Genomic DNA, 27,341 nt, shown 5'->3' on the forward strand with positions numbered 1-27,341 from the left:
AGAATCTGGAAGATCAAGTTCACACAAACCGACACATCAGGGGCTAAACTGTCATTTTTGTTTGGAAATGACGTTTGACGTCACATGAGGGAACTTCTTGTGTGCTATGAATTGGATGAAGTGGTATAACTCCTGTAGAGACCAAACGAATAAAAAATCTGAGTTATGTAAACTAGTTTAACTCTCTGAGTTCATTTTCAGCTAAAAAAAAAAAGTGTCCAATACAGAACATTTTCCATGACATGATACTCAAACATAACTCCAGCTGCACCATGCTGCCCTTTCAGTGAAACCTGAAAAGAAACAGAAGCTTCCACCTTATATGGAAATGACCACTAATTACCCAGCGGAACTTTAACGCTTTACCTACTGCGATAGCGCGGGGGCTTTATTATGTTGCAGGAGTGTTTCTGCCATAACTCTGTCACTGTTTGTTCAATCAGAAGAAATCAAACGCATTGGAAACCAAATGGCTGTGACACACCAGATTCGTCTCCAGTCCGTCTCTGCTCCCTCTCCGCAGATAGGTTTCCATTCAGGTCAATTTCATGAGTCCTTTGCGTTGACACTGCTGTTAACCAATACATCCATCAAGGTGGGCAGCCCAGGGTCAAAGGTTAAGACAACAACCTCTAAGACAAACATGGCAGCTGTGGAGGAGGTATTGCTAATGTACCTCTTGAATAACAGACAAAACCAGAGGCAGAAGTTCCTCACCAACTCATAAGGTTTTTCTTCACTAAGTTCCTCCATCACTATTTCTTCATTGTGTCTCACTGGAGCTATGTATCAGGTAGTAACAGCAACAGTGCCCCCATGGTTTCTTGTGGTACTGCTCTGTTTGGCCCATATACGTAAGCTATATGGAAAAGCATAAATGGGCCTTTACACTGGATCCTCTCTGTCACAGTCACAGCCATCCAACCTTTGCTGTATGCCAGACCCATGATCCATCAGTTCATCGTAGTGAAGATTGAGCGGGACAGGGAGTAGTGCACAGAAACCACCTTAAAACAGCCAGTAACTTTCAAAATAAAACAAAGTGTGCCCAAACCAAACAGTATTTATCTTGACTACAACAACAAAGTGATATAATGAGTGGAGCCAGACCAGGAAGCAACAGGCTTGAGGTTTTACAGGTCACCATGAATGAAGAGAAACTTATCAATGGAGTGGAAAATGTGGACACTCCTCGGTCTTGCGACTCCAACTATCAGTTGTGCCGCTTGTCCGACTGAACACGCAGCCGGTGTGAGTAGACAAAAGCAGTCAAAAAACAACCGAGTGTTGCCAAACTGCAGATGTATCTGGAGTATTTGAGGAATAAAAATGTGTGCTCCCAGTGATATATGATTCACCACCGTAACCACAAGCATGTGACGTAGCCCTGCAAAGCAAAATAACGGAAAATGCTAAACGGATGCAACTCCTTAAGTTTTTGCCCAAGCCAAAAATTCTAAAAGAGAGCTAAGAAGCTGTGCTTACAATGTTCTGCCTCACTAAACTCCTAAAACTATTAACTATGTTTTTGTGTTTTTCTTCTTAACACTGCTTGTACTTCCACACAATGAGCAACAATCAGTCACCAGATTTGACAATTCATTCATGTACGACCAAAAAAAGGGGCAAAGCACTCAGACACAGAGCATTTTCAGACCATTTTACAGCCATAATAACAAAATATGTCCAGACCATTTTTAGTTTCAATAGGTAAAGAGTACCAATTCATGCACCATGTGAACAGACTTATTTATAATCTGCTTCTATGTCTTTTTTTTCCAGACCATGATAACTCTAAAATTACATCCTCAACTGGTATTTGATGCCAACAGTTTGTCCAAAAACATCAAGACAGGGACATGTTTATTATTGTGTTGCATCACCTCAGATTTCACTGACTCTCTGAAAATGTTTGAGAATCAGACGAGATTCTAGAGTTGTAAAGGTAAGGACATTTCTTTGTACATCTTTTTGTGGAGGTGCCAGAAGAGGAGTGAGAGGATGATAAATTTTAAAAAATCTTGCACACTATTAATGATCCAGCTGCTTCCAAAGTTTCCAATAAATTTAGTTTTTGCAAGTGGGAACTTTGTAAATTCTCTAAAGTTTTGTTGCGTGTCAGTCCATTTTCGTTTGATTGTTGTATTTTTGTCCCACGTTGTGCCAAGTGTTTTCAATCTCAGGTGTGCCAACTTTACACCCTGAAAGAGACATTTCACATTTGGCAGCATATGATGCTCCAATCCCTGCTTTGGGCAATAACACTTCTCTGTGCCACCATAGACGCTGGCTTTAAAACTGGCACTCATTACAAGCCTGGTAGTACCATCCCTCTTTGGAGGATGGTGCATCCATGATTCCCAAAAAGAGTGCCAGATTCTGATGTTTCGGACCACAGTTTTGTGCAATGCTAAAAAAGAAAAAAGAAAGATGTTGGCCTTTGGACAAATGTGGCTGACCCTTTTCAAATGTTACTCTCAGATTGCTGCAGAGTGACTGAGATGGATTGTGCTAAGCGCTTGGTGAGGCTGGAGTTGGTAGATGAGCACTGGCTGGATATAACCAGGATGCATTAATGAAACATGTTGAAGACGCGTCGCAGAGCACCGGGCTGTGAGGAGCACTAAACAGGTAGTCTGCTCACCTTTAGGACACTAAACTGCAAACTTCTTTACAAAGTTTGAGTTGAGTTTGTCATGTTTCAAACTACACTGCAGCTCTTATAGTTGGCCATTGTAATCTGAGTCCAAAGAGTGGCATTAACAGTAATGTGACATCCTAAATCATTGGAACTGACAGATTGATGATAATATCCAGCAGAGATGCATCCAAAGCCCCCTGTAGGTGTCATGTTTTTAGTGCCTGATGGTTCAGCAGCCCTCAGGCCTCTCACACTCAAGAGCCGCCTTTATTTCAGACAGTCAACACTACTGTCATCAGCACTGTAGACAATACAAACCCCTGTGATAACCCTGGGGATTAATAGTCAGGATTTAGAAATAATAGCTGTATTTACTCAGGTCACACAGCCATATGTCTGCTGGCCTGTTTGTGTGTGAGCGTCTCGTTTCTGAGGTTTGTTTTTGTTGTTGTGATTGGCTCTTTCTGAGTGTCCCCAAGAGGGATGAGATTGGTCAGCTGTAAATGATCTCATACCTAAATACAGCATGCAGTGTACAGATGAGTGTTTGAGTGAGTGTGTGTGTGTGTGTGTGTGTGTGTGTGTGTGTGTGTGTGTGTGTGTGTGTGTGTGTGTGTGTGTGTGTGTGTGTGTGTGTGTGTGTGTGTAGGCTCAAGGCAGGGCAAGTCTATTAGACAACAAAGAGGGGGGTCTGTCTGTCTGTCTGCAGGGGGTGAGTTCAGATCATTCTCCTTGATGCCATCTGCTTCTAGTGAATTATGTAGGGACAGAGATAATTAAAGAGGCTATTAGCATCGTGCTAACAAGGAAACACATGTGCTCAGTGAACTTACATGTGTATGAACATGAGATACATGTAACAGGAGATAAACAAGTTAAGCCTTAGTCTTAAAATGATCCAAATATAAAAAATCTAATCCAATAAGAGGGAAAACACATCCTACATTTACCTCAAATGACCAGAAATAACCCACAGGATGTGTCCCGGGAAGGCTTATGCAGCATATGCTCTTTTTGTTGTAGTTTTTGTCTGTAAAAATAAAGGTGAAACGAGGTTAAAGAAAGTCACTTCAGACCAATGAGATGATTTGTTGCTATGGAGAAACGGCCCAGTCTGTCTGCGCCCTACAAGGTAACATGAGGATAGAGACATGGGGCGACTGAGACGGGAGTAGTGAAGACGACAAAGAGCCAGACAGAGCCGGTCTTAAAGGAAAAGTGATAAGAATTTGTTCAAGTTAGACTTTAAACGGAGCTGTGTGGTGCAGTCATGACATTCACAGTTAATCATCTGCTTTTATCTGAGGCTGTCAGCATGTGGGTTACTAAATAACAACAGACAAACACACAATGCTTCGTTTGACTGAAAAGCTGAATGAATAAAGACTCAATCATGGTTTCTTTTTGGCACAATAAGCAGAAGGGTGATGTTAGTTGTGAAAATTAGCAGCTAAGCTGTGAATGTCTATCACCACCACTCTGACATCTGTGTGCGTGCATGTGTGTTTTCTAGCTGAAAATGTATTTGTTTCGTCAACACAGCAGCGTGTCTGTGCATGCCTGTCTAAGATGAGTTTCTGCAGCCTCTGCATTGTTTACCTCATTACCTCCTGGATATTCTACACATGTTCAGCACTAAATAATTAGTCTATGTGCTGCCGTCGGAAAAACATAACGGGTGACATCACCATCATTGGCTGAATCGTTGTCTGTTTCACAGAGGTTGTGGTATGGACACAAGAGTACCAAAACAACAAAAAGAAGAAAACGCCACTGGAAATAAAAATGTTATTTGAGACTTGGACAAGATGATTTCAAACACTTTTGAATAAATTAAAATCTGAATCTCTTTCTAAGTATCCTCTAAGATCACAGTCAGAATTCTGACTTTGATCGTAACAATCGGAGAGAAAGGTCTCAAATTTCCCTTTAATCTCAGAATTCCCACTTTTTCTCAGACTTCAGAGATTAAAGTCAGAATTCTGAGATTCTTTGCTCAGGACACTGAATTTAATCTTAGAATTCTAAATATAGAGGATCCATCCTAGAATTTGAAAATGTATTTCAGAATGCTGTTTTTTTCATACTGTTAACTTTATTCTAAATTTGTAGAACTCTACCTTTATAATATTTTAAAAAAATATAGAAAAATAAGCCTCAGAATTTGAAAAAAAAAAAAAAGTCTGAATTTTGAGCTAAATGCCAAAGTTTAGAACAGATGCAACACTTGCCTGTGTATACCTGTAAGACTGGATGCAACATGTAAGTAATTTCACACATTGGCATAATTTTCAAGACATGTGACTAATAAAATGCTCTGTGATTCGTTAATGTACACATGGGGCAAAGCTACGGTGTTCCAATAAATAAAACCTTAAGTTTAAAACTATTAAATATTTTCATTTCATGTTTCTATCTGATCCACAGGCTGGGATATAAATGTTTCAGTGAACATTTATCACTTTGAATGTTCAGTAAACCATCAGGTTTTAAGATATTGTATATAATTTATCTATGAGACAACAAGAGAATGATGAGATTATGAAATGTCTCCAAAGAAACCTGTGGTTAAAAGCAGCCTCTAAGAAAATCAACATTCTGAATTTGAACTCACAAAAACAAAAGACCTCTGAGGAAACTGGTCAAAATTTTGACTTGATCTCAATACTCTGGTTATTTTTACTTGGAAGTCTGACTGTAAAATTCTATTGTGTGATGAATTATGGGAAAAGGGTGAGCAAAAATCTGAAATAAAATCAGAATAATGACTTTATACATTGGCTTTAAGGTCAGTCTTCCCAGAAAAAAAAGGAATACACTTCTCACTTTTCTTTTTCTCAGAAGTTTGCATTTGAAGGATTCTTACTATAGAATTCTGGGAGTCAGGTCAACATTTTGAGAAAAGTTTCTTGATCTAATCTCAGAATTCTACAATGTCAGAATTTTTACTTGAAACTCATAACCCTAACTTTATAATCAGACCTCTGGGGGAGAATATCTAAAATAATAAGTCTTATCTCATATTCTGATTTTTTTCCCCCCTAAGAAGCCAGAATTTGTAGAATTCTTTCCATTGAATTCTGGGATTATAGTCAGTTATAGTCATCTTCTATCTTATAATATCTCATATAAGATAGAATTGTATTAAGTCTGAATAGTTTGACTACAGTGATCACTTTAGTAAATGCAGTCATGATTCTAAAAATAATGTTTTTCTTTCCAAAGAAAAAAGAGGAAATATTATTTAATCATAGTAGTAGTAGTAGTAATAATAATAATAATAATAATAATAATAATAATAATAATAATAATAATAATAATAATAATAATAATAATAATCCTGAAATCTGACGGGTGTATTCGTAATTTACCTTGTCAGACACAATAAATTCTTTAATAATAACATAACATCACTGCCATAATGGGACAGGGTTACTTCACTTTTTACATTCCATACATACTCATATTTCTTGATCAAACTGTCAACGAAACAACTAACAAAACCAAAACTGTGACAGATCAAGCCATGGAACTCTAATAGAAACTCTAACAGAGTTGCAAGGGGCTTTCATTTCACAGTCATCTGGATAAAAATAGCAGCAGTTTGTCTCTGGATTGTCGAGCCTGTTTGCAGCGTGTTTAATCTCCAAACTCTTCTGACCTCCAGCCTGATTTTCCCTGCTCCATGCTCCATCACATGCAAACATTTAAGTGCACAGAGTAATCCAAATAAACCACAGAGAGGCAAAAAAGATGCTCCTCTTCGGAATCAATGTGTCCCTGGATCTGTAGATCCTGCATCCACCCCCCAGCCTCAGCTGATCTACCATGAAGACTCCTGATCATTAATTAACAGATGATGGACATCCATTACCTTCTGATGAAGATTTAATCAAAGGAGAACACACTCTTATCGTTGCCATGTAGACATTCTATGTGTGTGGAGAATCTCAACACCCCTCTCCCCTGGGAGCCAATTACAGACAGTTTAGACCAGCTTTCATCATAAACATGTGAAGACGGTCAAACATGCATGACCCTGAACATAACCTGAGGCTTAAACACCCCCCAACTCATGACTTACCCTCACAGCTACGGACACAAACAAGCAAACAGAGCTGAAAAACAGACATCAGTCAGGAAGACAGACACTGACGTTAGGAGTGGAGCAGCCAGGCGTGTTTTTGTCAGCATTTGTGCGCCCAGTTGTGTGTTTATGTGAATACTGGAGTGCATACCTGCAGGCCAACACTTCCTCCCTCCACCTCCACCATCACAGGAATTGCCAAACAGCTGGTTGCCATGGTTGCTGGTTTCTCTGGGCCAATCAGTTGCCATTTTACTGGGGGTCCAGAGGAGGGGGGTGAGTCTGCACAGTCTGGCAAATAGCAGCGATCTAAGGGGGGAGATTAGCATAAATTCAGCCAGGAACAGTAAATCCTTGCTCAAATAGTACAGCTCAGTGTTTCTCTTTGTGGTCTCATTTCTCATATTTATAAAGCATGTTTCAAAAAAAGATACTGCGAGGTGACCCTTGATATTCAGTGACATTATTTTCGCTAAGACTAGATCTTGCCTCATTGTAAATTAAAAGTAAAAAATAGAAACATCAGAGCAGAAACATCCCAGGCGTTTCACAGTGCTGTATTAATTTTTCACAGCTCTGTAATTAGCTGAACCTTGTGAATTAAATATCTCATTGATGTATCAATGAATACTAATGACAAAGGCATTGAACTGCCTTAAAGGAATGAGGGGAGTTTGAAAGTCATAGTGCATGGAGAGGGCTCCCCCTGCTGGTCATATTGGGCAATGACAGTTCATTCAGAAACAAAAAAAAACGGTCCTTGCTATAGTTGGTAGCCATTATAAACTTTCTTTCTTTCCTTGTGTCTCTGGTGATGAATATTTGCCAATACAGTCTTGGAAAAAACAAACTTGTAACATATGGTGCAATATAAAGAAATACTGGAATGTTACCTAGTAAACATATTTTTATGCAGATATATACATTAAAAAAATGAGTTCATGTGACACATTGCAAAAACTGGAATCAAAGCGAGTGAAAATTTTTTAGTAAAAATTCTCGATAGGACTTTGTATAAGCCGGATTTACCAGAGAAATCCAGAAATTGTCTCATTTCAAGATAATGAAGACAAAATGATGCCTAAATTGTTTGTGAAGAGTTAAAATACAAATAATAATAATTACAATCTGGCGATACCGTAGGAAAAATTGGGACAAAATAGTTCAACTTAGTGCAATAAATAAATACAGGCAATAAATGATAATTACATTTTCCTGGGCTTGCCAGGTAAATGTGGCATAACATACGCTTAGATTTTAGTTCTTGCAGGGTAATTTGTGACTTTAACTCTTTTTCCTTCCACAAAATAAAACTTTTCTTTTATTTTTACCACACTTGTTTTCTGACAGCTCTGACTCAAGACCAGCAAAATACAGAAATAAAAGATGCGGATAATTTCGTTTACTCTTGTCATTTCAAAAAGTTTAGCAGAGAGATGATGTGTTTTAAAATGTATTTAACCTTTATTTAATCAGGAAAGGGCTTGATAAGATTGTAAATCTTTTTTTTTTCTTTTCCAAGAGCGTCCTGACCGAAACAGGCAGCAGTACAGACACAATGTCACACTAGATACACAAGACAAATTGTTTTCATGCAAATTTCCTTAGAAATTTATTTGTGATTTATTGTGCAGCCCTGAAATAATTCTTTATGTTTGTGGTGCGTAGCTGTACTTTGTGTTATGCCTTAAAGTGCTTTATAGTCTTTTAATTTTTGGACAAGTGTATCAGAGTTGTGATTTTGTATTTTTCCCTTCATTAAGTAGATTAAAAGTTATTAGAGGGAGTATTATGCAATAGCTTATGGCACAGCTATTAAATGTATGATTAACCAAAGGCTCATTTACTCAGACTACCAATAGATGTCAGCATAGTATTCTCGAAAGGCTTCAGACCTATTCTTCAGACCTTGCTGTTTAACTTGCACACGTAATTACATTTCAAGTTTATAAAAAGTCCTCCTTTAAGAAGTAAAAGTAATACTCAGCTATGCGCTGCTGCTAGCAAGAAAGGAGCAAGCTAACAAATGCTACAAAACAAAGGAGATGATTGAGTGATCTGTTTGAGACCAGAAAAATAAACTAAAATATAGCTGCATGCAGCAATGACGGGCCCTCGCCCCGCGGAAAATGGTCCGTCTTGGGGTAATTTCCAAGCAGCCTAAGTGCAGCAAAATGTGCCTCAAGCAAGAGCTCTGTGTATGGATGAGGTTGTCGCCCCTCAAGCAAGCATACATGGTACATTGAAATCATAGTTGATATGATTGGTGTTCCATAGGGGGAGCAGCATTATCACTGTGATGCATGTCAACAGCAGTCAGGGGTGGGAGTGACTTCATGTGTGTAAAATGTGGAGCAAATGTTAAAATGAATGTAGTAATATTATCAAGCATTTCCAGTGGGTGGCGCTGTTGCAGTAGCAGAGATTTGAGGTTATAGAAGAGTTGGGGGAAGGAGTTTCATGGTGTGTGTGAAGTTTGGAGGAAATGAGACCTTAAATGACTGAGTTAGTACTACTTCCCGCTGTCTTTTCACATTAGCGAGGTGAAGCTAGTGCCATAGACACACCCTCGACCTTGAGGACATGAGCTGATTTGTAATGCTTTATGAAGGCATGCCAGACGTTTGCAAGAAGAATGAAAAAGAAAATGGCAAAAAATGAAGAGGCTATAAATCAGAGAGTAAAAGACACGAGTTCCTGTTAACAGTAAGGGGCGCTGTAGTGTTAGAAGAAAAGAAGTATATGGATGTGTTGGAGATGGGAGAGTTAACATATGTGTGCATTTTGGGCCTGATCAAACATTGTACAAGAGAGCTATTAAGATTTTCATGAAGTAGCAAAATGGTGAACTTTGGCGGCCATTTGTGGCCGAGCCATACAAGATGATAACAATTGTATTGTAAGTGTTCATCTTCAATGTGTGTAGTTTCCACAAGCCAAGTTTGGAGTTCATCTTAGTCCAAACCTGGAAGTAGTTCATTGAAATACATAGCCTATAAACGTAATTTTGGCAATTTCAGGCCATTGCCATCAGGAGGCGTTGTAATTTCTGGGAGGAATAGGGACATGGCTGTGTCCAGGGCTTAACACTGAACATGTGTGTAAATTTTGGTGCAGATTAGACAAAGTAGAAAAATGCCGAACTTTGAGCCCGTGTCCTAGCCAAACGGAAAAAAATTCTGTAAATTTAGCTATGATTATTAATGTTCAATGTGTGTAGTATACACATGCCAAGTTTGGAGTTGGTGTGACAAAAGCCCTAGGACTAGTTCGTTCAAATGCGTAGGCTACAAATCGTCAAAATCCCATGTTTACGTGCTAATAGCGAAGTTCGTGTTGAGAATTCACGATAGTCATAAGAGACTTTTTTGTTCATGTGGGCATGCTTGTTATTCCCACCAAATTTCAGGGCTGTAGCTCAAAGCAGAGCAAGGGGCTGCAGTTTTAAGCCCCTAGGGGGCGCAAGGGGGGATGAATTTTTGCAGAGACAGTGGAATCATAAATTTTTCGCCGAGTTTGAATTTTGTGGCTAGGTCATTTCGCCTTTTTTTCAAGCCAAAGGCCCGCAAAGTGGCATTATATCGGCAGAAACAAAGAAGAATAATAATAATAATAATAATAATAATCCTAACGGTTACAAGAGGGCTTCGCCCCCGGTTCCCGGGGCTCGGGCCCTAAATATAGCTGCATGCAGCAATGACGGGCCCTCGCCCCGCGGAAAATGGTCCGTATTGGGGTAATTCCCAAGCGGGCTAAGTGCAGCAAAATGTGCCTCAAGCAAGAGCTCTGTGTATGGATGAGGTTGTTCCCCCGCAAGCAAGCATACATAGTACATTGAAAGCATAGTTGATATGATTAGTGTACCATAGGGGGAGCAGCATTATCACTGTAATTCATGTCAACAGCTGTCAGGAGTGGGAGTGACTTCATGTGTGTAAAATTTGGAGCAAACGTTAAAATGAATGAAATAATATTATCAAGCATTTCCAGTGGGTGGCGCTATTGCAGTAGCAGAGATTTGAGGTTATAGAAGAGTTGGGGGATGGACTTTCATGGTGTGTGTGAAGTTTGGAAGAAATTAGACCTTAAATGACTGAGTTAGTACTACTTCCTGCTGTGTTTTGACATTAGCGAGGTGAAGCTAGTGCCATAGACACACCCTTGACCTTGAGGACATGAGCTGATTTGTAATGCTTTATGAAGGCGTGCCAGAACTTTGCAAGTTAAATGAAAAAGAAAATGGCCAAAAATGAAGAGGCTAGAAATCAGAGAGTAAAAGACATGACTTCCTGTTAACAGTAAGGGGCGCTGTACTGTTAGATGAAAAGAAGTATATGGATGTGTTGGAGATGGGAGAGTTAACATGTGTGTGCATTTTGGGCCTGATCCAACATTGTACAAGAGAGCTATTAAGATTTTCATGAAGTAGCAAAATGGTGAACTTTGGCGGCCATTTGTGGCCACGCCATACAAGATGATAAGAATTGTATTGTAAGTGTTCATCTTCAATGTGTGTAGTTTCCACAAGGCAAGTTTGGAGTTCATCTAAGTCCAAACCTGGGAGTAGTTCATTGAAATACATAGCCTATAAACGTAATTTTGGCAATTTCAGGCCATTGCCATCAGGAGGCGATGTGCTTTCGGGGGAGAATAATGATATGGCTGTGTCCAGGGCTTAACACTGAACATGTGTCTTGATTTTGGTGAAGATTGTACAAAGTTGAAAAATGCCGAACTTTGAGCCCGTGCCCTGGCAAAAGGGAAAAAGATTCTGTAAATTGTATTATGATTATTAATGTTCAATGTGTGTAGTATACACATGGCAAGTTTGGAGTTGGTGTGACAAAAGCCCTAGGACTAGTTCGTTCAAATGCGTAGGCTACAAATCGTCAAAATCCCATGTTTACGTGCTAATACTGAAGTTCGTGTTGAGAATTCATGATCTTCATAAGAGACTTTTTTGTTCATGTGGGCATGCTTGTTATACCCACCAAATTTCAAGGCTGTAGCTGAAAGCAGAGCAAGGGGCTGCAGTTTTAAGCCCCTAGGGGGCGCGAGGGGGGGTGAATTTTTGCAGAGACAGTGGAATCATAAATTTTTCGCCGAGTTAGAATTTTGTGGCTAGGTCATTTCGCCTTTTTTTCAAGCCAAAGGCCCGCAAAGTGGCATTATATCGGCAGAAACAAAGAAGAATAATAATAATAATAATAATCCTAACGGTTACAAGAGGGCTTCGCCCCCGGTTCCCGGGGCTCGGGCCCTAATAATTACACTAAGACTGTGAAAAGTTTATTTCCTCGTCAGTGTACGATTATAAAGCAGGATTATCATTTTATTGTATTAATGAGATTATCAATTAGCCCGTGTTGTGCCCCACCTGTCCGTGGGAGGGTGCCCGCCCGCCCGCTCGAGCTCAGGATCAGGTCCCGTTGATCCCTCTCAGCTGACGTCAGGAGAAATGGCGGACCAGGATGGCAGCGACGCATCTCCTCCAGAGTCCCAAGGTGAGTTTCCACCGTGTGAAAACTTTAATTTGGTGAACTTTTACGGTTTACAAGCTGTTGTCCGAGTTATTTAACACTGCTTTGTTGCGTGACTTTAGTTAGTGCTGTCGTGGTTGAACGCTGACGCTGTTTTCTCAGGAACTACCGGGAGCCGGGTCAGTCACGGGAGTGGGATTAACTATCAACCAACTCACCCAACCGGTTGCTTAACGTGTATAAAACACAAACTGAAACAAACCACAGTAAAATGTTGTCACCTTTACCTTTGCTCGTGTTGTTGAGGGAGCTTTTGAGGTTCTTGCGCGTGGACAGACACCTGTTGCTGACATTCCGTCAACTCGTCGAAATCCTCCTTCAGGGGACGTGACAGGTGAATAAATGGACATGGACAGAGGCTGGAGGAGAAGCCTGCTCGATAATGTGACTCTAGGCTAAATATTTTGAGAATGTCTAAGTATTTAAAAAACTTTCTAAGGTTGTAAGCATAGAGTTATTAAATCTTCATACCTTCTTTCTTTATTTCTGCACCTAACATCTGTGACCCAAATAATAGTTTATCACTTTTTATAATGATAAAATTATAATTTAAAGGTTAAAACATCCAATTTTCATCCACTAACATTTTATATCAACTTTCTGCGTGTCAAAGCCCTTTTAAATCGTAAAACACAACACAACGTCAGATAAAATGCAGTTTGGGAGGTGTTTGAACTGCCGACGGTCTAATTATTTGCTCTTCACACACCTGAAGTGAGCTACCTGTCGCCAGGGGTGTCGCCAAAACCATATTATAGTTAATCCCCTTATTTTTAATTCTTGACCTCATACAGGATGGGATTTCAATCCAGTTCTCCATTGTTTGAAAGCATTTTTCGTCTAGACTCGGCTTAATTTCTAAAAACCCCAGCAGGTGTTTTCTATTAGCTGTGATACCTGCCGGTGACGTCATTGATTGGATGTGATACGTCTTAACTGAGCTGGTATGCTTTTAAAACACCAGTAAACTGATTTGCTTTGATTGATAATGTCACAAATTTACTGCATAGTGCTCCAAAATAACATGAATTTTACAAAGGGTATTTTTTAAATTTAGACTAATGTATTATTATATTTTACACAGTTATCTGTTCGGTGACTAACTTCTGCATGCTATATTGTTTTGAACGTATGCTGGTAGTATATTCCAGAGTATGACATGTTTTCTTAGTCTAATAAGGATAAGTTGGCTTCAGAAGTTAAGCTTCACAAACACAGACCATAATTTACAGTCTAGGATTAAAGGTTAAGAGAGAAGAAAATGCATTTTAAGAGACTTCTCTAATGCACAGGGTAAACACAGTTGCAAAGTTATACCCTACTAGTTCAGATTTAAAAAAAAAGAAAATCAATGGATAAGTTATACTTTAATTTTATCAGATGCTTAACCATCTTGGTTAAGTTTGCATGTCGCTGATTCTGATTCTGGTATTTGAGAAAAGGTTGAAATAGTTTCTACAAGTTTTATGCGGCAAAAATAAATATGATTTTCTTCTGGACGGCTTCAAACTATCACATCAGAAGTCCAAACAGGAGTTTAGAATAATAAAAACAAACTTTTTTAGTGTTTTTCTCCCTCAGCATGCACAGCTTATTCACTATAGGTGGAGGCCTGAGTGTTATAGCCATGCTTTTAAACAATTTTTGTGCAGCCAAAATAACTTTTGTCAACTTTTAGCTCACCTCAATTGATGATGAGTTTCGTGATGAAAAACTTGTTTATAGGGTGGATCTTCATTCAGGAAACACATTAAGCAAACACATGTAATGTGCAAGGTATCAAAAACAGCAGCCATTGATCTGTGGGTAATATTAATTCATAAGCAAGCCATAAATTCTAATTATAAACAATATTAATGCACATTTTATTTATTTATTGTTGTGTAGGGTTTTTTTTGTCAAGGCTGAATCAAGTGTAGTAGAAGAAAAATAAGTTTAATTTTGTTTGTGAAAATTTGAGACAATTATCTATTATTTATTGTACTCCTGCACATGTAAAGAGATATTATTTAAATTTCTTCTTATTATTATTTAATTTTAAAAATTATTATTAAAATTATTTAAATTTTTAAATATTATTTAAATTGTATTTTTACACATTACAATAATTTTTCAGAAAGAAAACAGATTCTAGTGTCTGTTTTTTTCCATTCTATACAGCCCTATTGCATAAATATCTTATCATTACAGTAACAACTTTGTACATCAATATCCATTTTGGAATCTTGCTATCCTGAAAATGCAGCTGCCTTGCTAGTAGCTACTCATAAACAGTTGCCTAGCATGTTGATTGTGTCATGAAAGCAGTCCTGTGATTTTTCTGGAAGCTTCTTTTTTCCTCTAACCTGCAATTTGTCCAATCATGGACTTGCCATTCTTGTTTCACAGTTTGTTTCCACAGCTCAAAAGTGCTGCTAAATTGTTTTTTCCATTCTGCAGCAAAACAAGTTGCGCTATCTCTTTCTGCATCAGCTGACAAATAGGTTTCTTACTCTACTCAGTGAGGGTCCTCACCTTTGTTTCACCATTACATAAAATGGCTCTTGAGTAGCTTGAGGTTATGAGAGCAGTTTCTTATTGAGCCAGTACAGTCTTCAAGTAACCCAATTCACCTTGAGTAGAGACATGCTAATATTGTTTGATAATCCGGATTGAACTCTGTTTGGTAACCTCGTCCGCATTCTTTGGAGTTGGATTTTCTTTTGTACAGGAAATCTACAAAATGTAGTGATTGCAGGTTTTTCTTGTAAATAAGATGGTAGTAAAAACCTAAATATCTTTGTTGACATTTCTAAAACATTTTGAGCAACGAAGAAATTGTAGCATGGAGGTTTTAGAGTGTATAGAATAACCTGCAAATACTTCTACATCCAGTTCAGTTAGGAAGGGCAGTTTGTGATAATAATAAGCTATTGTTGGAGCCTCTTTGGTGCCTGAACTCCACTCCTGAGAGATAAGGTGATCAAAGGTGTCTGTCATGAGCAGCAGCAGCAGCAGTCTGTTCCCTCTGGAGCCCTGACGCCATTGTTGGAGGTGTTCTCCACTGATGTCATCTCAGGTTGATGAAATTATAGAGATGATCAAACTGCAGAGGCTGGGTGTTAATGGGGAGGTAATCAATGATGTTGTCGAGGACTGGTGAAGCTGAAGAACTGATGAAACGGAAAAGTGATGGGAGATTGTTAAAGATGTTGTTTATAACTGATAAAACGGATAAAACTTGGAAGAGTGGATGGTGATGGGGAGGTGGAGAGTTGTTCTTATTTAATACATGAAAGAACTGGAGTAGAGTTTGTTACTTTCTCTTTAAAGAGGGGGTATTCTGCTTTCCTACATTTTGAATGTGGATATAAAGTAACAGCACTGGATATTCAAACTAGTGATGGGAAACTTGATTCTTTTTACTGAGTCGAGATTAAATGAGTCACTCACCAAAGTGAACCGGGTTTTTGAGTCATTTGAGTCACTCGAGTCAGTTACCCAGAAAGTGCAAAGAACTCTATATTTCAGAGAGATTCATACCAGCGAAATGAGTGAAAAGGACAATTTATACCCTCCAATGTGGAAAAAAGAGTGAAAGATCAACATTTATTAAAGAAACTTTTATTTTTCTAACTCACAAATAAAAAAAAATACATTAAATTAGATAGATATAACTGAGAAAAATGACAAAGTTCAAACAGTGCAACATTAGAAAAAATAACTATGTACAATAAATGTAAAATAAAATAAAGCCTCTTGACAAATGTGAAAATAAACGGATAGCTTAAACAACAGTGAAATAAAAATAAAGTGTCAGCAGTCATCAAAAAGTCACCCCTCCTTTAAAATGAATTATCCTCACAACAAATTGGCTTTCGGGAAAATGATCTTTCCAGGACTGAGACGGTAATGCTACGTATGTTCGAGCTGGCAAGTGACTCATATGTGTGATTCTGCGAGTGAGTAAATTCCACCAGTATGTGCTTTGAGTCGAGCCATGCTACGTACGTTTGAGCTTGCGAGTGACTCGTATGCGCTTTGAGTCATACTGAGAGTGAGTTAGTGATCCGTAAGTACTGTGGGTGAGTTAATGACCCGTATACACTGTGAGTTGAGCCATTCTACGTACCAGCCATTCTCCCGTGATGTGAGTTAGGGGCTAGGCTACCGTTAGCTTTGTACTGAGTCAGTAACTGAGTCATTCTGGGCAAAGAATCATGATTCTCGAGTCAGTAAAGTGATTCTCGGGTATTGAACGATTCGTTCATGATTCGCAAAAGACTTATTCAAACTAAAGGTGGAGACTTCAAAACATCTGCATATTCATAAATTGTAGAAATCCCCGAGTCTAACACTCAATTCCAAAAAGAAAAAGCACAAGACCCTCAAGAGATCTTTATGAGACTCGCTGAAATGATATTGCATATGAATCTCCTAACTGCTTCATCATGACACTTTAGAGAAACAGGCTTCAAACACCAAGGTCTGCCCTTAGCTCCAGCCCCTGACAGGCTTCCAAAAAGCTGGCCAATCAGAGACAAAGGGTTTTGTGGAGTAGGGAACCTTAAACAGACAGCAACTGAAATGAAGTGTTTCAGAGGCAGAAATAATGCTTTTCTAAAACACCTGTGTGAGGACAATAGAAATGTTTGAGCTGTGAACCATGTACATCATCACATAATCCCCTCTTTAAGACAAGAATAATACATACAATAGACTAACTTGAAGGTTGTGATGCTTTGCTGTTGGATAGATGTGACCAGGTGATGTGAACAGCCAGTGGTTGCAGGAAATATGAGTGATGGCACATTGAATGAAGTCACTAAATGTTTGCTGGAGCTCTGTTGTATCCAAAGGGCACATGTCGCCTAAAATAGCTATTCATGATTTCAGTGTAAAGAACAATGAGTCTGCTTCTTACATCATCAGCTGTACCTGCCATTAGTTCCTCCTCCTTTCATTTGTGTCTGCTGTAGTCAGTGGGTGTGAGGAGGGTGTGTGTGCCCAGCCTATCCGGTTCAGGTCTGAGTGTTGGGTTACAGCATTACTCTACCCTGCAGGGACTAAGATCAGATTGCTCTCTCATGATTGACATGTGTTCCCTGAGGAGATGAGGATGCAAGTTTTCTCACAAACTTCATGACATCATAGCCATTAAATGCAAGCAGGGAGAAGTGCGTCTTTCAATGGATTCAATCGTTTTCTTGCATTGCTGCTTTGAGTCACAGCCTATTGGTTGCATGAGGATCTCATGTTGTCATGCTGGTTGTTTAATCTCGTGTGTATTTGCCTTGGTAGATGTGAGATAAGCGTGCATGAGCCAATGCCACATGGTTGGTGAGGCGAATGTTTGCTCTGTTATTGGACAGGCCTCTCATGATGTGCGCTCTGATGGCTGTTATAGCTTTATGGCCCCCTCATCTCTCCCTATCTGCATGTGTGTCTTTGTTTGGTCCACATGTGCAGCATATCTTCTGTTTACTTTGGAGACACTTCACCTCTCTATGACCAGGGTTTTTTATTTATTAATCTACTTGAAGTAGTTTTTGGAAATGTTGCCTTTACTGGGTAGGAAAGCTGAAGGGACGCAGGAGACGTGGCGAGTAGAGAGGAGTTGATCCAGTGCCCACTGCTATAGATGTTAAAGTATCTGTATGGGATGTGTACTGAAACCAAGCAAGAGGGCTGGGACAATATGCTATTCTTGTGATTTGATTCTATTCCGTTTTTTTTAAATGTTTTTTGATTTTAAGTTTGCTTTTTTAACACCAGACCACGAGAAAAAGTTAAATGATCATAATACCTACAGGCCATATTTTCCCATACAGTGCGCATCACGTGAGTCAGAGAGAAACATTTCACCTTCTGCTGGAGAAAAGTGGTAACTTTTTTCCAATCTGGTTTATAAACAAAGACTGAAATGAAGAATATGAATCTGAAAAACATAGATTTTTTGACAAACAATCCAAATTTTGATATTGTCAAACAAAAAAAATCACAATATATTGTATATTGATTTTTTTTCTCCCACCCCTAGTACCCAATCAGCATCCAAATGTCCATTTTTTTTGCGTTTGCAGTTAAAGAGACTCCTGACATTGAATCCTGCTACAAATCTGCAGTAAGATGCCTAAAATATAAACCTGGATGATCTTCAAATATTTTTTGAATCGTTACAAGGGAATGTCAAATAGCTCTTGCTTTAAATGTCCACCCCGAGTTGCTATTGACTGTTTTTGAGCTTCTGGTGGAGCAACGTCAAGCTGGTGTCCCGTAAAGCAAAGTTGTGGCATTATTTGGAGTAAGGGTTATTACCATCTCTCGAGTGAAGGCCAATGCTGTGTCCCAAAATGTCTCCTGTTACTACAATTACATGAATTGCACTGTGTACACTCTGCGCTGACTGGAACAGTGCACAAAATCTTACAGGGTAGTTTTGTCTCAAATCAAACTCTGCGTTTTTTCACTTATCAAAAACTGCCATCAAATTATACCATTCGCAGCTGTTCTTCTGCTTTTCACTGATTACATCCATCATCCATCAACCATCCTTTGATTCATTCCCACCCCTTCGTCCAAGTAGCCAATGGGCATTGAGTGTGAAAAGTGTCCCCCGTTCCTCACTGAACTTTTAGACTGTTTTGAGTGCGCCAGCTAAGAAATAAAAATGCACAATTCCATACTGTCAGTATGAACATACTTACGCACTCAAAATAGTAAGGAAAAAAGCAGAAGTACCGGATTGAGACACAGGACTAGGTCCATAATGCCAGAGATAGGCTGTGAAGTAGGCATCCCAAGAAGATGACACTAGTAGAAGAGTTCTCACTCTTTCAGCACTTGGGAACAGTAGACTGGCTTCTACAGATTTGCAGGACAATATGGCGATCTGTGTCCAGACAGCTGTATGTGTTGCGGTAAGTTTGGATGAGGCTTGTGGTTGTTAAATGAATAGGTTTCCACCAAACAAAAGTCATTATGAGAATCATCAGTTTGGCACTGGCAGTGAAGGTTTGGCAATTTTTTTCATTGCCATGGACTCTTTTTTTGGCTATTTGGATAATTGAAGTCTGAAGCCTCACCGCTGCACGTAAAATTATCTGGGCAGATATCATATCCTCTCCCAAACCTTGTCCACTGTTCTAAAGTGTTGACAGGGTGAGCGGGTGAGGAAACCATCTTTTTAGAGCTGAAACGATTCCTCAAATGATTTGAGGTACTCCATTACAAAAATTACTCGAGTAATTTTCTCCGCCTCGAGGAATCATTTAATTCAAAAAAAGATTGATTAAAAAAAAAGTGGTAATTCAAATAGGGCTGAGGCCATATTAAGAGAGTTTTCAGACCCCTCAAGCTACCTCTTATACAAAATAGCAACTAGCAACAAATCTAGCTTCTTTTCTGGAGTTTGGAGACTAATGGGTCATTCTACAAAACGGGTGCCATTTGGGTCCGCAACATTTGATGAGATGTACAAGGCACAAAAAATGTGTCAAAGTGTGTTTACAAATTTTGGAGCTACCAAAGCAAGCGCTCTTATTGACATGCTGTATCAGAAGATTCTATTTCTTAAAGAGAAAAAAATTCATTTGAAAAGTAACTGCTCTTTAACTAAACAAAAATGTATGTTATCCGATTAATCGATTAATCGATTAATCGATGGGATTTTCGGTAGAATACTCGAATACTAAAATATGCGATAGCTGCAGCCCTACATCTTTTTGGGTGTTGTTTTCTTGGGACAACCATTTTTCAGCCTGTCTCTGTCTCTGCATGTTTACCTTCGCCATGGAGGTTATGTTTTTTGGAGAGTTTGTCTGTTTGTGAGCAACATAACTCAAAAAGTTACAAACAGATCTTGATGAAATTTTCAGGAAATGTTCAAAATTGGATAAGAAAGAACTGACTAAATTTTGAAGGTGATCTCGATCACCATCTGGATCCAGGACTTTTATAAAGGATTCTTTATCATTGTGAGATAGGGATATTTTAAGCATATGTGTATGTAACTCCACAATGAATGATTGGATTGCTTTGCAAAACAAAAAATCCAGCTGAAGGCTCTGCTTGAATTGCTATGCTGTTGTCATCTGATGGCTCTTTAAGTGCAGGAGTGGGTGGGAACATAAACCATGTGCTCACCATGAACACACCCCTCTCAGAGAGGCAGCTCTAGTACTGCATTGTTTAGTTTCAGTGTGTGTGCATTACATTAAAGTGAGCCTTCCCACTCTGCCACAGCGTCATTGGTCCATGTGCTGCTGTTGTCAGGGAAACCCTTCACCGGTACCGGCTCACATTCCACCGCTGGATCCACACTGAATATTTTAACAGCACTGATGCCCTGTGTGTTTGTAGGACAGAGTGTGTGTGTATGTGTGTGTGCCCTGTGCAGCCAGCTCCTGTGTGATGTGATTCTTCTGACAAGTTTGCATTTTACAGAATAGACGAGAGAGAGGGAGGGAGACAGAGAGGGAGGGAGGCTCGCACTGACTCGTACTGACAGCAGCATCTCTTGAAGAGGAAGTGAAGTGCAGTTTTTGCAGCTCTCACTCGAGCCAGTCTCTTGGATTAAGTCTTCTTCTCTAAGCCAGACTAGAGCTCAGACTGTGTCGCACTCTCTGCCTCCCTGCCTGGCAGTGTGCATGCAGCTCTGTGTGTGTGTTTCACTTTCATTTTCTCATCATCTGCACTTTTCTGTAACTGTCTCCTCTTTACTCCACATTTCATAATTCTGCATCCCTCCTGCTCTTTTGTGCATCATCCTCCACCTCTTCCTCTCCACCCTGCTGTTTCTCTCACACACACAGAGCAGCAATGTGCAGCCAGAGTTAGCTGTTAGCCTTAGCTGTTAGCCATCCATATCTACCTCCAAGAAGAAATCTTTTAGGGGTGACCCCGTCTGTCTCCAGCCACAGGCCTCCACCCTCCCTCCCTCTCCGCCTTCCTCTGCAGGGTGGGATGGGCAGGGGCTGGGTGAGTTAGCTGGGGGCTCGAGGGTTAGCAACAGGGCAGGAGATGCCAGAAAGTAAAGGACGAAGACAAGGAGGAGGAGGAGGAGATGGGTGCTCGCAGGGCAAAAGAAAGCTGAGGAAAGGAGGGAGCCGCTCGGCCATCCCGGCACTGTTCACCATCACTGAGGAAGAGGAGGGACAGAAGCGGAAAAATGTGTGCAGGAGGAAGAAAAAAGGTAACTGAAGTGGAGAGAGCTACAGATAATCATGCGCTGGTACTTTGTGAGATGCTCAGACTGTTTTGTGAGAGTGAGGAAGTGTGTTAAAAAAGAGAAATCCTGCAGAACTCAATATGCATGTGTGTTTGCAGTGTGTCGATCCATTTATTGTTTGCTCTTGCAGAAGAAAAGTCCTCTTAGCCCTTCAAGTTCAGTAATCTGGTGACGCCGAGCTGACAAGCCTGATGAGACAGCAGTGTGTGTGTGTGTGTGTGTGTGTTTGAGTGAGTGAGAGGGACAGTGTTGAAACCAGCTGACAAGGCAAGGTTGGGTCAACACAAGGGCAGCAGATGAGAGTGAAGGTGCAGTTCCTCTGGACGTGTTGAGTCAGTAAGCAGAGCAGTTGGGCAGGATGACAGCAGGTGTCTGCAGTCTCACTGGTAGTAAGAAATGCAGATGCTTTGTTGTTCATTCATTCATTTTTTTTCACTCATTCATTCATGCATTCAGTCTTTTTTTCAAGAAATGGAAAAAATTGTTTAATATTCCACTCCAGGACACATGAATGTGATGAAACACATTTAATACAGAGGAAACACGCCACACAAGGAGCTCCTCTGACCTGCATTTCCTGTTAGTGCACATCATGCTTCTCATGCTAAGGGAGTTTGCAGTTTCCTTATTTGTGCACGGCTCACTTAAAACATAAATAATAGAAGAATACGGAGCAAGAGAGGAGGGAAATAGAGAGACGATTGTGAGCGTGGGCAGTGAGCGTGATCTAAGAACCAGGTAGCTGTGAAGTTGTCGACATATGTCTGTAATTTTAATGAAACTATGCCTTTTTTTTAAGTGCATGTATCATGCGAAGATCAAGAAAATCAACAAACAACATGTTGTATATGGTTATGAAGATGTGAGAGCATATCTTGGGTTTTGATAGAGATATGACGGAACAGTCTTCCTGTTTAATGTGTTGTGCTGACATGTGGGAAAGAGGCTGTAGGTTTGGAATCCAGCCCAGACTTTCAGCCTGAGGACCATGGCTTCTGCAAATTGGGTGCAAGACTAAACCATTAGGCAAAATCTTTGCACTGACAAGAATACACTGCAAAAAGCAGGTGTTTGTGTCATTATTGAAAAAATTGACTTAATATGAGCCACAGACATCTGACAAGTCCGGAAAAGTGTCTGATTTCAAGATATCAAAAGGCTTAAAAGACACCAGAACTGCTTAAAAAGATCTCACTGTGGGTCAAAACAAATTGACTTGAAAGTTCCAATCTTTGAAGCAACCTTTGCTTTGTTTCTGTCGCTTTATATTTTAAAGATGAGACATTAACAAATGTCATAACAAAAGAAGCAGATGCAGTGCAGGAAGTTGTGCTCAGAAGCCACCCTAAAACCCCAGTGACCCTTCAAAATTAAACAAACTGTAGCCAAACCAGACCCTATTGGAATTGACTACAACAGCAAATCAACATAATGATCAGAGCTAGACCAGAAGTCAATAAGTTGAAGGTTTAAGGCCTAACATGAATGAAGAGAGGATCATGAATGGATCGGGAAGAGTGGGAGCTCCTTCAAGAAAATAAACGAAAATGAAGTGCAGTGCAAACCCTGCAAGGTCCAACTAGCATATCGCAAATCGACAGCTATGCACAGCTATGTGAGAGCGAGGCATACAGCAGAAAGTGGGGCACTGTTCACAAAGTAACAGTCAGTGACAAGCTTCGTCCCCCGAAGAATTTAGATAATGATGAATGAGCACAGGTGAGGAACAAATCTATGATAATAGCTCCTAATCTTTGACATTGTTACCTTATATTCTTATTTAGCACCAAGCTGCGTCAAATACTTGATTCTGATTTGTTGTTTCTGATTGAGACAATCTGAACACCAACATTAGACATATCAACAATGCCAACAATGTGGCGGTAAAACTACTTTCTTTCTGTGTCAGCAGCAGACGGCATGAATATGGCCTGGGGTGATAGTCAATAAATCAATTAATTGTATGATAAATAAAATGACTTCAATAATTTTGCTGGCTCAATATATTGCCATGTACATGTGTGTTGGTTTTCCTCATCTCTTGCCTCCAAATAGGCTGGATAATAACAATGATAAATTGAATTTCAAGGTGCCTTTTAAGACACCCAAGGACGCCATACAAAATATACTTAAAAAACACTTCAACAAAAGTTTAAAAAGAAAAATGGATATATACAAAAGTTAAAAAGAAATTGATTTAGGAGACAAGATAAATGACAATCAGATTGAGATTGCATTTTAAAGGGTATTCTGAATTATAATGATGTATCATTTTTATATCAGGGTTAATTTGGTTGCAGAAATATTGTCAATAATATCGTTTATCGTCTATAATTGTGGGGCAAAATATCGTCCAGCAAAATTTGACATCGCCCAGGCCCAGCATGGGTGTTGTTTTTATTGTTACTCTCACTGTAACAGGAGCACAAAGCTTTAAAGTGATACTCCGGGATGAAACAAGTTGGGTCCTATCACATGGTTGAGGGCAGAAATTACCCCTACAGCAGTGTTTTTGTGCAGCAGAAGCCCAGAGCGCTCGCACCAAAGACCCCCTCCCTGCTCCTCTGCTGGTTTCCTCTGCATTCAGATGGGGCCATATTTTACTTGACCAAAAACACAAATAAACGGACTCCCACCGAAAAAATCTGATATCGGTCTGCATTCACGCTTTATTCAGAGAATTTTCAGCGAGTTACTTTCACACAAAAACACTTCTAAATAAGGCTCTAGTTCTCATTGTGTCTCTTCATCCTGGCAGACTACCTGCGTTTGTTTATATCTGGCATGCCGTGGGCGGACTGATACACTAAGGGGCAAGCGCTTCATAGCCAGCTGTGGCTCTGCAGCGGAGGTAGCGCCGTTTTACGACACGATGAGAACTAGAGCCATATTTAGCGTTGTTTTTGTGTGAAAGTAACGTGCTGAAAATTCTCTAAATAAAGCGTGAATGCAGACCGATATCAGAGTTTTTCTGTGGGAGTCCGTTTATTTGTGTTTTTGGTCAAGTAAAATATGGCCCAGTCTGACTGCAGAGGAAACAGGCAGAGGAGCAGGGAGGGGGTGTTTGGTGCAAGCGCCCAGGGCTTCTGCTGCACAAAAACACTGCTGTAGGGGTAGTTTCTGCCCTAAACCTTGTGATAGGACCCAACTTGTTCCATCCCGGAGTATCACTTTAAGTGTGATTGTTAATGGCTGACCTATGACCAGAAAACAAACTGAAAGGGTGAGAATTTAGCTGAGTGTGAGAAAAACGCCACCAAATTAAAGAAAAGAGACACAAATCAATCCAAAACAGAACATGTTATAGACTGTTGTTTTGGCACCTGACTTCCTGTCGTGCTTGATCTGCTCCCACCCTCCTCTCCGGCCTCCATCCTCCAGCCTTCTCTGCCTTTCCTCGGGCTACAGCAGGACTCCCCATCCCTGCCCCCTTTGCTCCTCTGTTGGCTGAAGCTTAGCGTTTAGCTTAGCATTAGCAGTGGCTAATCCTCTCAGGATGCATGGGAGGTAGGAGCCACACAGCATGCTCGCCTGCCACACACACTGGCCCGGTCAGCACGGCATTAATCGCCAACTCTGACCATTTAATCTGACCGCCAGTGAATGCAGATAGATGGGGGTGGGGAGGGTGCGTGCACACACACACACACAAACACACACCGGCATTAGGGAAGGGAGGGGCAGATTAAACAGTCACACTCTCCCTATGTCTCACTCTCTGTCTCTGTTACACACTCATATACAAACACACAATTATGGACAAAGGGATGGGGGTTGGAGAGTCGCCACAAACTGTCTCATACTCAGCTGGGTCTCAGGAACTGTGACACCGTCCGAAGCTGACCTCTTGCTTCTTTTTTTGCATCCTGCTGGCCTCTTGGCTGGCAAAACCTTTCTTTTCTTTTTGGTTGTTTGGTGTTTCTCCATTTCGCTTTTCTTTCATCCCCTCACCGCAACATGGACTTTGGATTCAGGCTTATCTTCCGCTGCATAGGATGTTGTCAGGAAGTAGGAACGTTCATTCTGGCCCTCCAGTCTGACTAGTTGGAGTAGGACGCCAGTCAGGGGTTACACATGTCCCGTCCTGGGATTGACACCCCTGGAATCATGAGCCAAACTCCAGGTAAAGACTTGTGGTTTGATCAGGGAGGAGTTTTGAGATGCAGGGTGGAGAAATAATAGCTGTTCAAGACAACCAGGACAGCCTTGTTTAGCTTTTTTCGTTTACTTTGACATTACCTTGTAGTACAAGTATGTTAAGCTTTGGGCATTTTGCATCACTTAAGAAAGATGTTTATTTTCATTCATGGTCTGCAAACATTAGAGAGAAAACTAGACCATGACCTTGTGTGGGTTTAAAACCCACAAACACTCATTTAGTCAGTGTCTCTGTTTATATCATTGTGTTGGAAACAAATGAAGACAAAGCGAGCAGGATTACACTGTAAAACCTGCGTCTGTTCTTTCTGTCCAAAGCAGATTTGTGCTGCCTTGTTATGCTATAAAAAATGGAGACACCTTAGGGATGTTTGGAGCTTCAATGATGAACATTAACCAATGGGAGTTAACACTTAGCCTCAAATAAAAATGTCGTCATTGTGTTTGCAAAGCTGATTTAATGGCTGTCTAATACCCAGGAACAAATATGCTCGCTGCTTTTTGAGGTTTGTTTGTACAATGACCTCAATGACAGATGGATGGGGCAGTTAGATACAGCAGGAGGACACAACCTCAACTAAAACTAAAGCTTTTTAAAAGCTGAGAAGATGATTTTGTTCCAGGTGGCTGGAGTTGAATAAAAGTTTTGGATGTGTTCAATTCAGACAGTGAAAGACAGACATTTTGCCAGCACCAAATTTTATAAAATGTTCAATACTTTACTTTTTTTTTAAATTAGGGATGCACCGATACCGATCCTGGTATTGGGTATCGGTCTGATCCAGCCCCTCAAAGCTGGTATTGATGGGAGGGCCCCAATCCATTGTGCTGATTCAGGATTTACCCCAAAAACTACCGGTCTTGTCCCACAGCAGGGCATGCACGTTTTTATTTAACTCAGGTATTGGATTGGTATGGGTATCAGACAGTAGATACCCAAAGCCCAGGTATTGATATCTGTATTGGGACCAGAAAAGTTAGATCAGTGCATCCCTGAACAAGAGACGGATCTTTTTGTTATTTTGTTGTGGTTTATGGTCAATGCACATTTATCAGCTTTTTAGCAGTAAGTGTCAGTGCAAACACGCAGGAATCAGCACAGTGGCTAAATGGCATCTGTAGTGTAAAGGCAGGGTCATTAACAAAACTAAAAACGTCACTTTTGCAGGATATCAACTAAAATAAATCACAGTGTTTTGTGCACTAAAAAGACACTGTTACAGTACAAAGAATGAAACCATAGGGGCAACTCAAGAAGGGAACAGAAGTTATTCACAAGAACATTATTTGTTTGTTTTTAACCACTAATTATGTTTTTTAAAGGTTAAGTGGTTCTCACACTCCCTGATGTTTGCTGAGAATTTGTATTTTGCAGCAGAAGTGGAGTCACTTAGAGATAAAGCGAGCGAGCATTGCTAATGAAAACAAAACAGTAAAACAGAAAGTCACACTCCCTCACAGTCACAAGGATGCATTTAGTTTCCTAAACATAGTACCATTTGATTTTACATGAATCAGTACTCAGTATCTATAAAAGTACCTGACTCAGTACCCATCCCTAGTAGATTCAAGTTGTGTCATTATATACAGTGGGGATGGAACAGTTCACAAAAACCATGTTTCGGTTTCTTATCAAGGTTTTGCAGTCACAGCTTTTGATTCGGTTCGGTTCTGTGTACATTGTTGTTGTTTTTTTTATACACCACA

General features: G+C 40.1%; 2 protein-coding genes across 10 annotated transcripts in view; one reads left to right on the plus strand and one right to left on the minus strand.

Moving 5' to 3' along the window:
* iyd (iodotyrosine deiodinase) overlaps positions 1-13,098 on the minus strand; it is a 50,484-nt gene extending 37,386 nt beyond the window's left edge. The window contains exons 1-3 of one of the 2 annotated variants that reach the window (XM_074685678.1): positions 12,978-13,098; positions 12,496-12,584; positions 6,880-7,037 (exon numbers count right to left, since the gene is read on the minus strand). The gene's annotated coding sequence lies outside the window, so the exon portion shown is untranslated. Of the gene's footprint in view, positions 1-6,879; positions 7,038-12,495; positions 12,585-12,739; positions 12,905-12,977 lie in introns of those variants that run through there. The other variant, XM_074685680.1, reaches the window with a different exon arrangement.
* The window catches only part of map7b (microtubule-associated protein 7b), a 39,870-nt gene continuing 24,660 nt past the window's right edge, over positions 12,132-27,341 (plus strand). For 2 of the 8 annotated variants that reach the window (XM_074685668.1, XM_074685669.1), the window contains exon 1: positions 20,755-21,440. In XM_074685668.1, the coding sequence (XP_074541769.1) occupies positions 21,269-21,440 (172 nt within the window). In that variant the 5' untranslated portion in view covers positions 20,755-21,268. Of the gene's footprint in view, positions 12,233-20,754; positions 21,441-27,341 lie in introns of those variants that run through there. The other 6 variants (XM_074685670.1, XM_074685672.1, XM_074685675.1 and 3 more) reach the window with 4 other exon arrangements.

The sequence above is a fragment of the Halichoeres trimaculatus genome, unplaced genomic scaffold (assembly GCF_033239565.1).
Source record: "Halichoeres trimaculatus isolate MK-OKI-2021-1 unplaced genomic scaffold, fHalTri1.1 fHalTri1_scaffold_13, whole genome shotgun sequence".
Classification (NCBI taxonomy): Eukaryota; Metazoa; Chordata; class Actinopteri; order Labriformes; family Labridae; genus Halichoeres; species Halichoeres trimaculatus.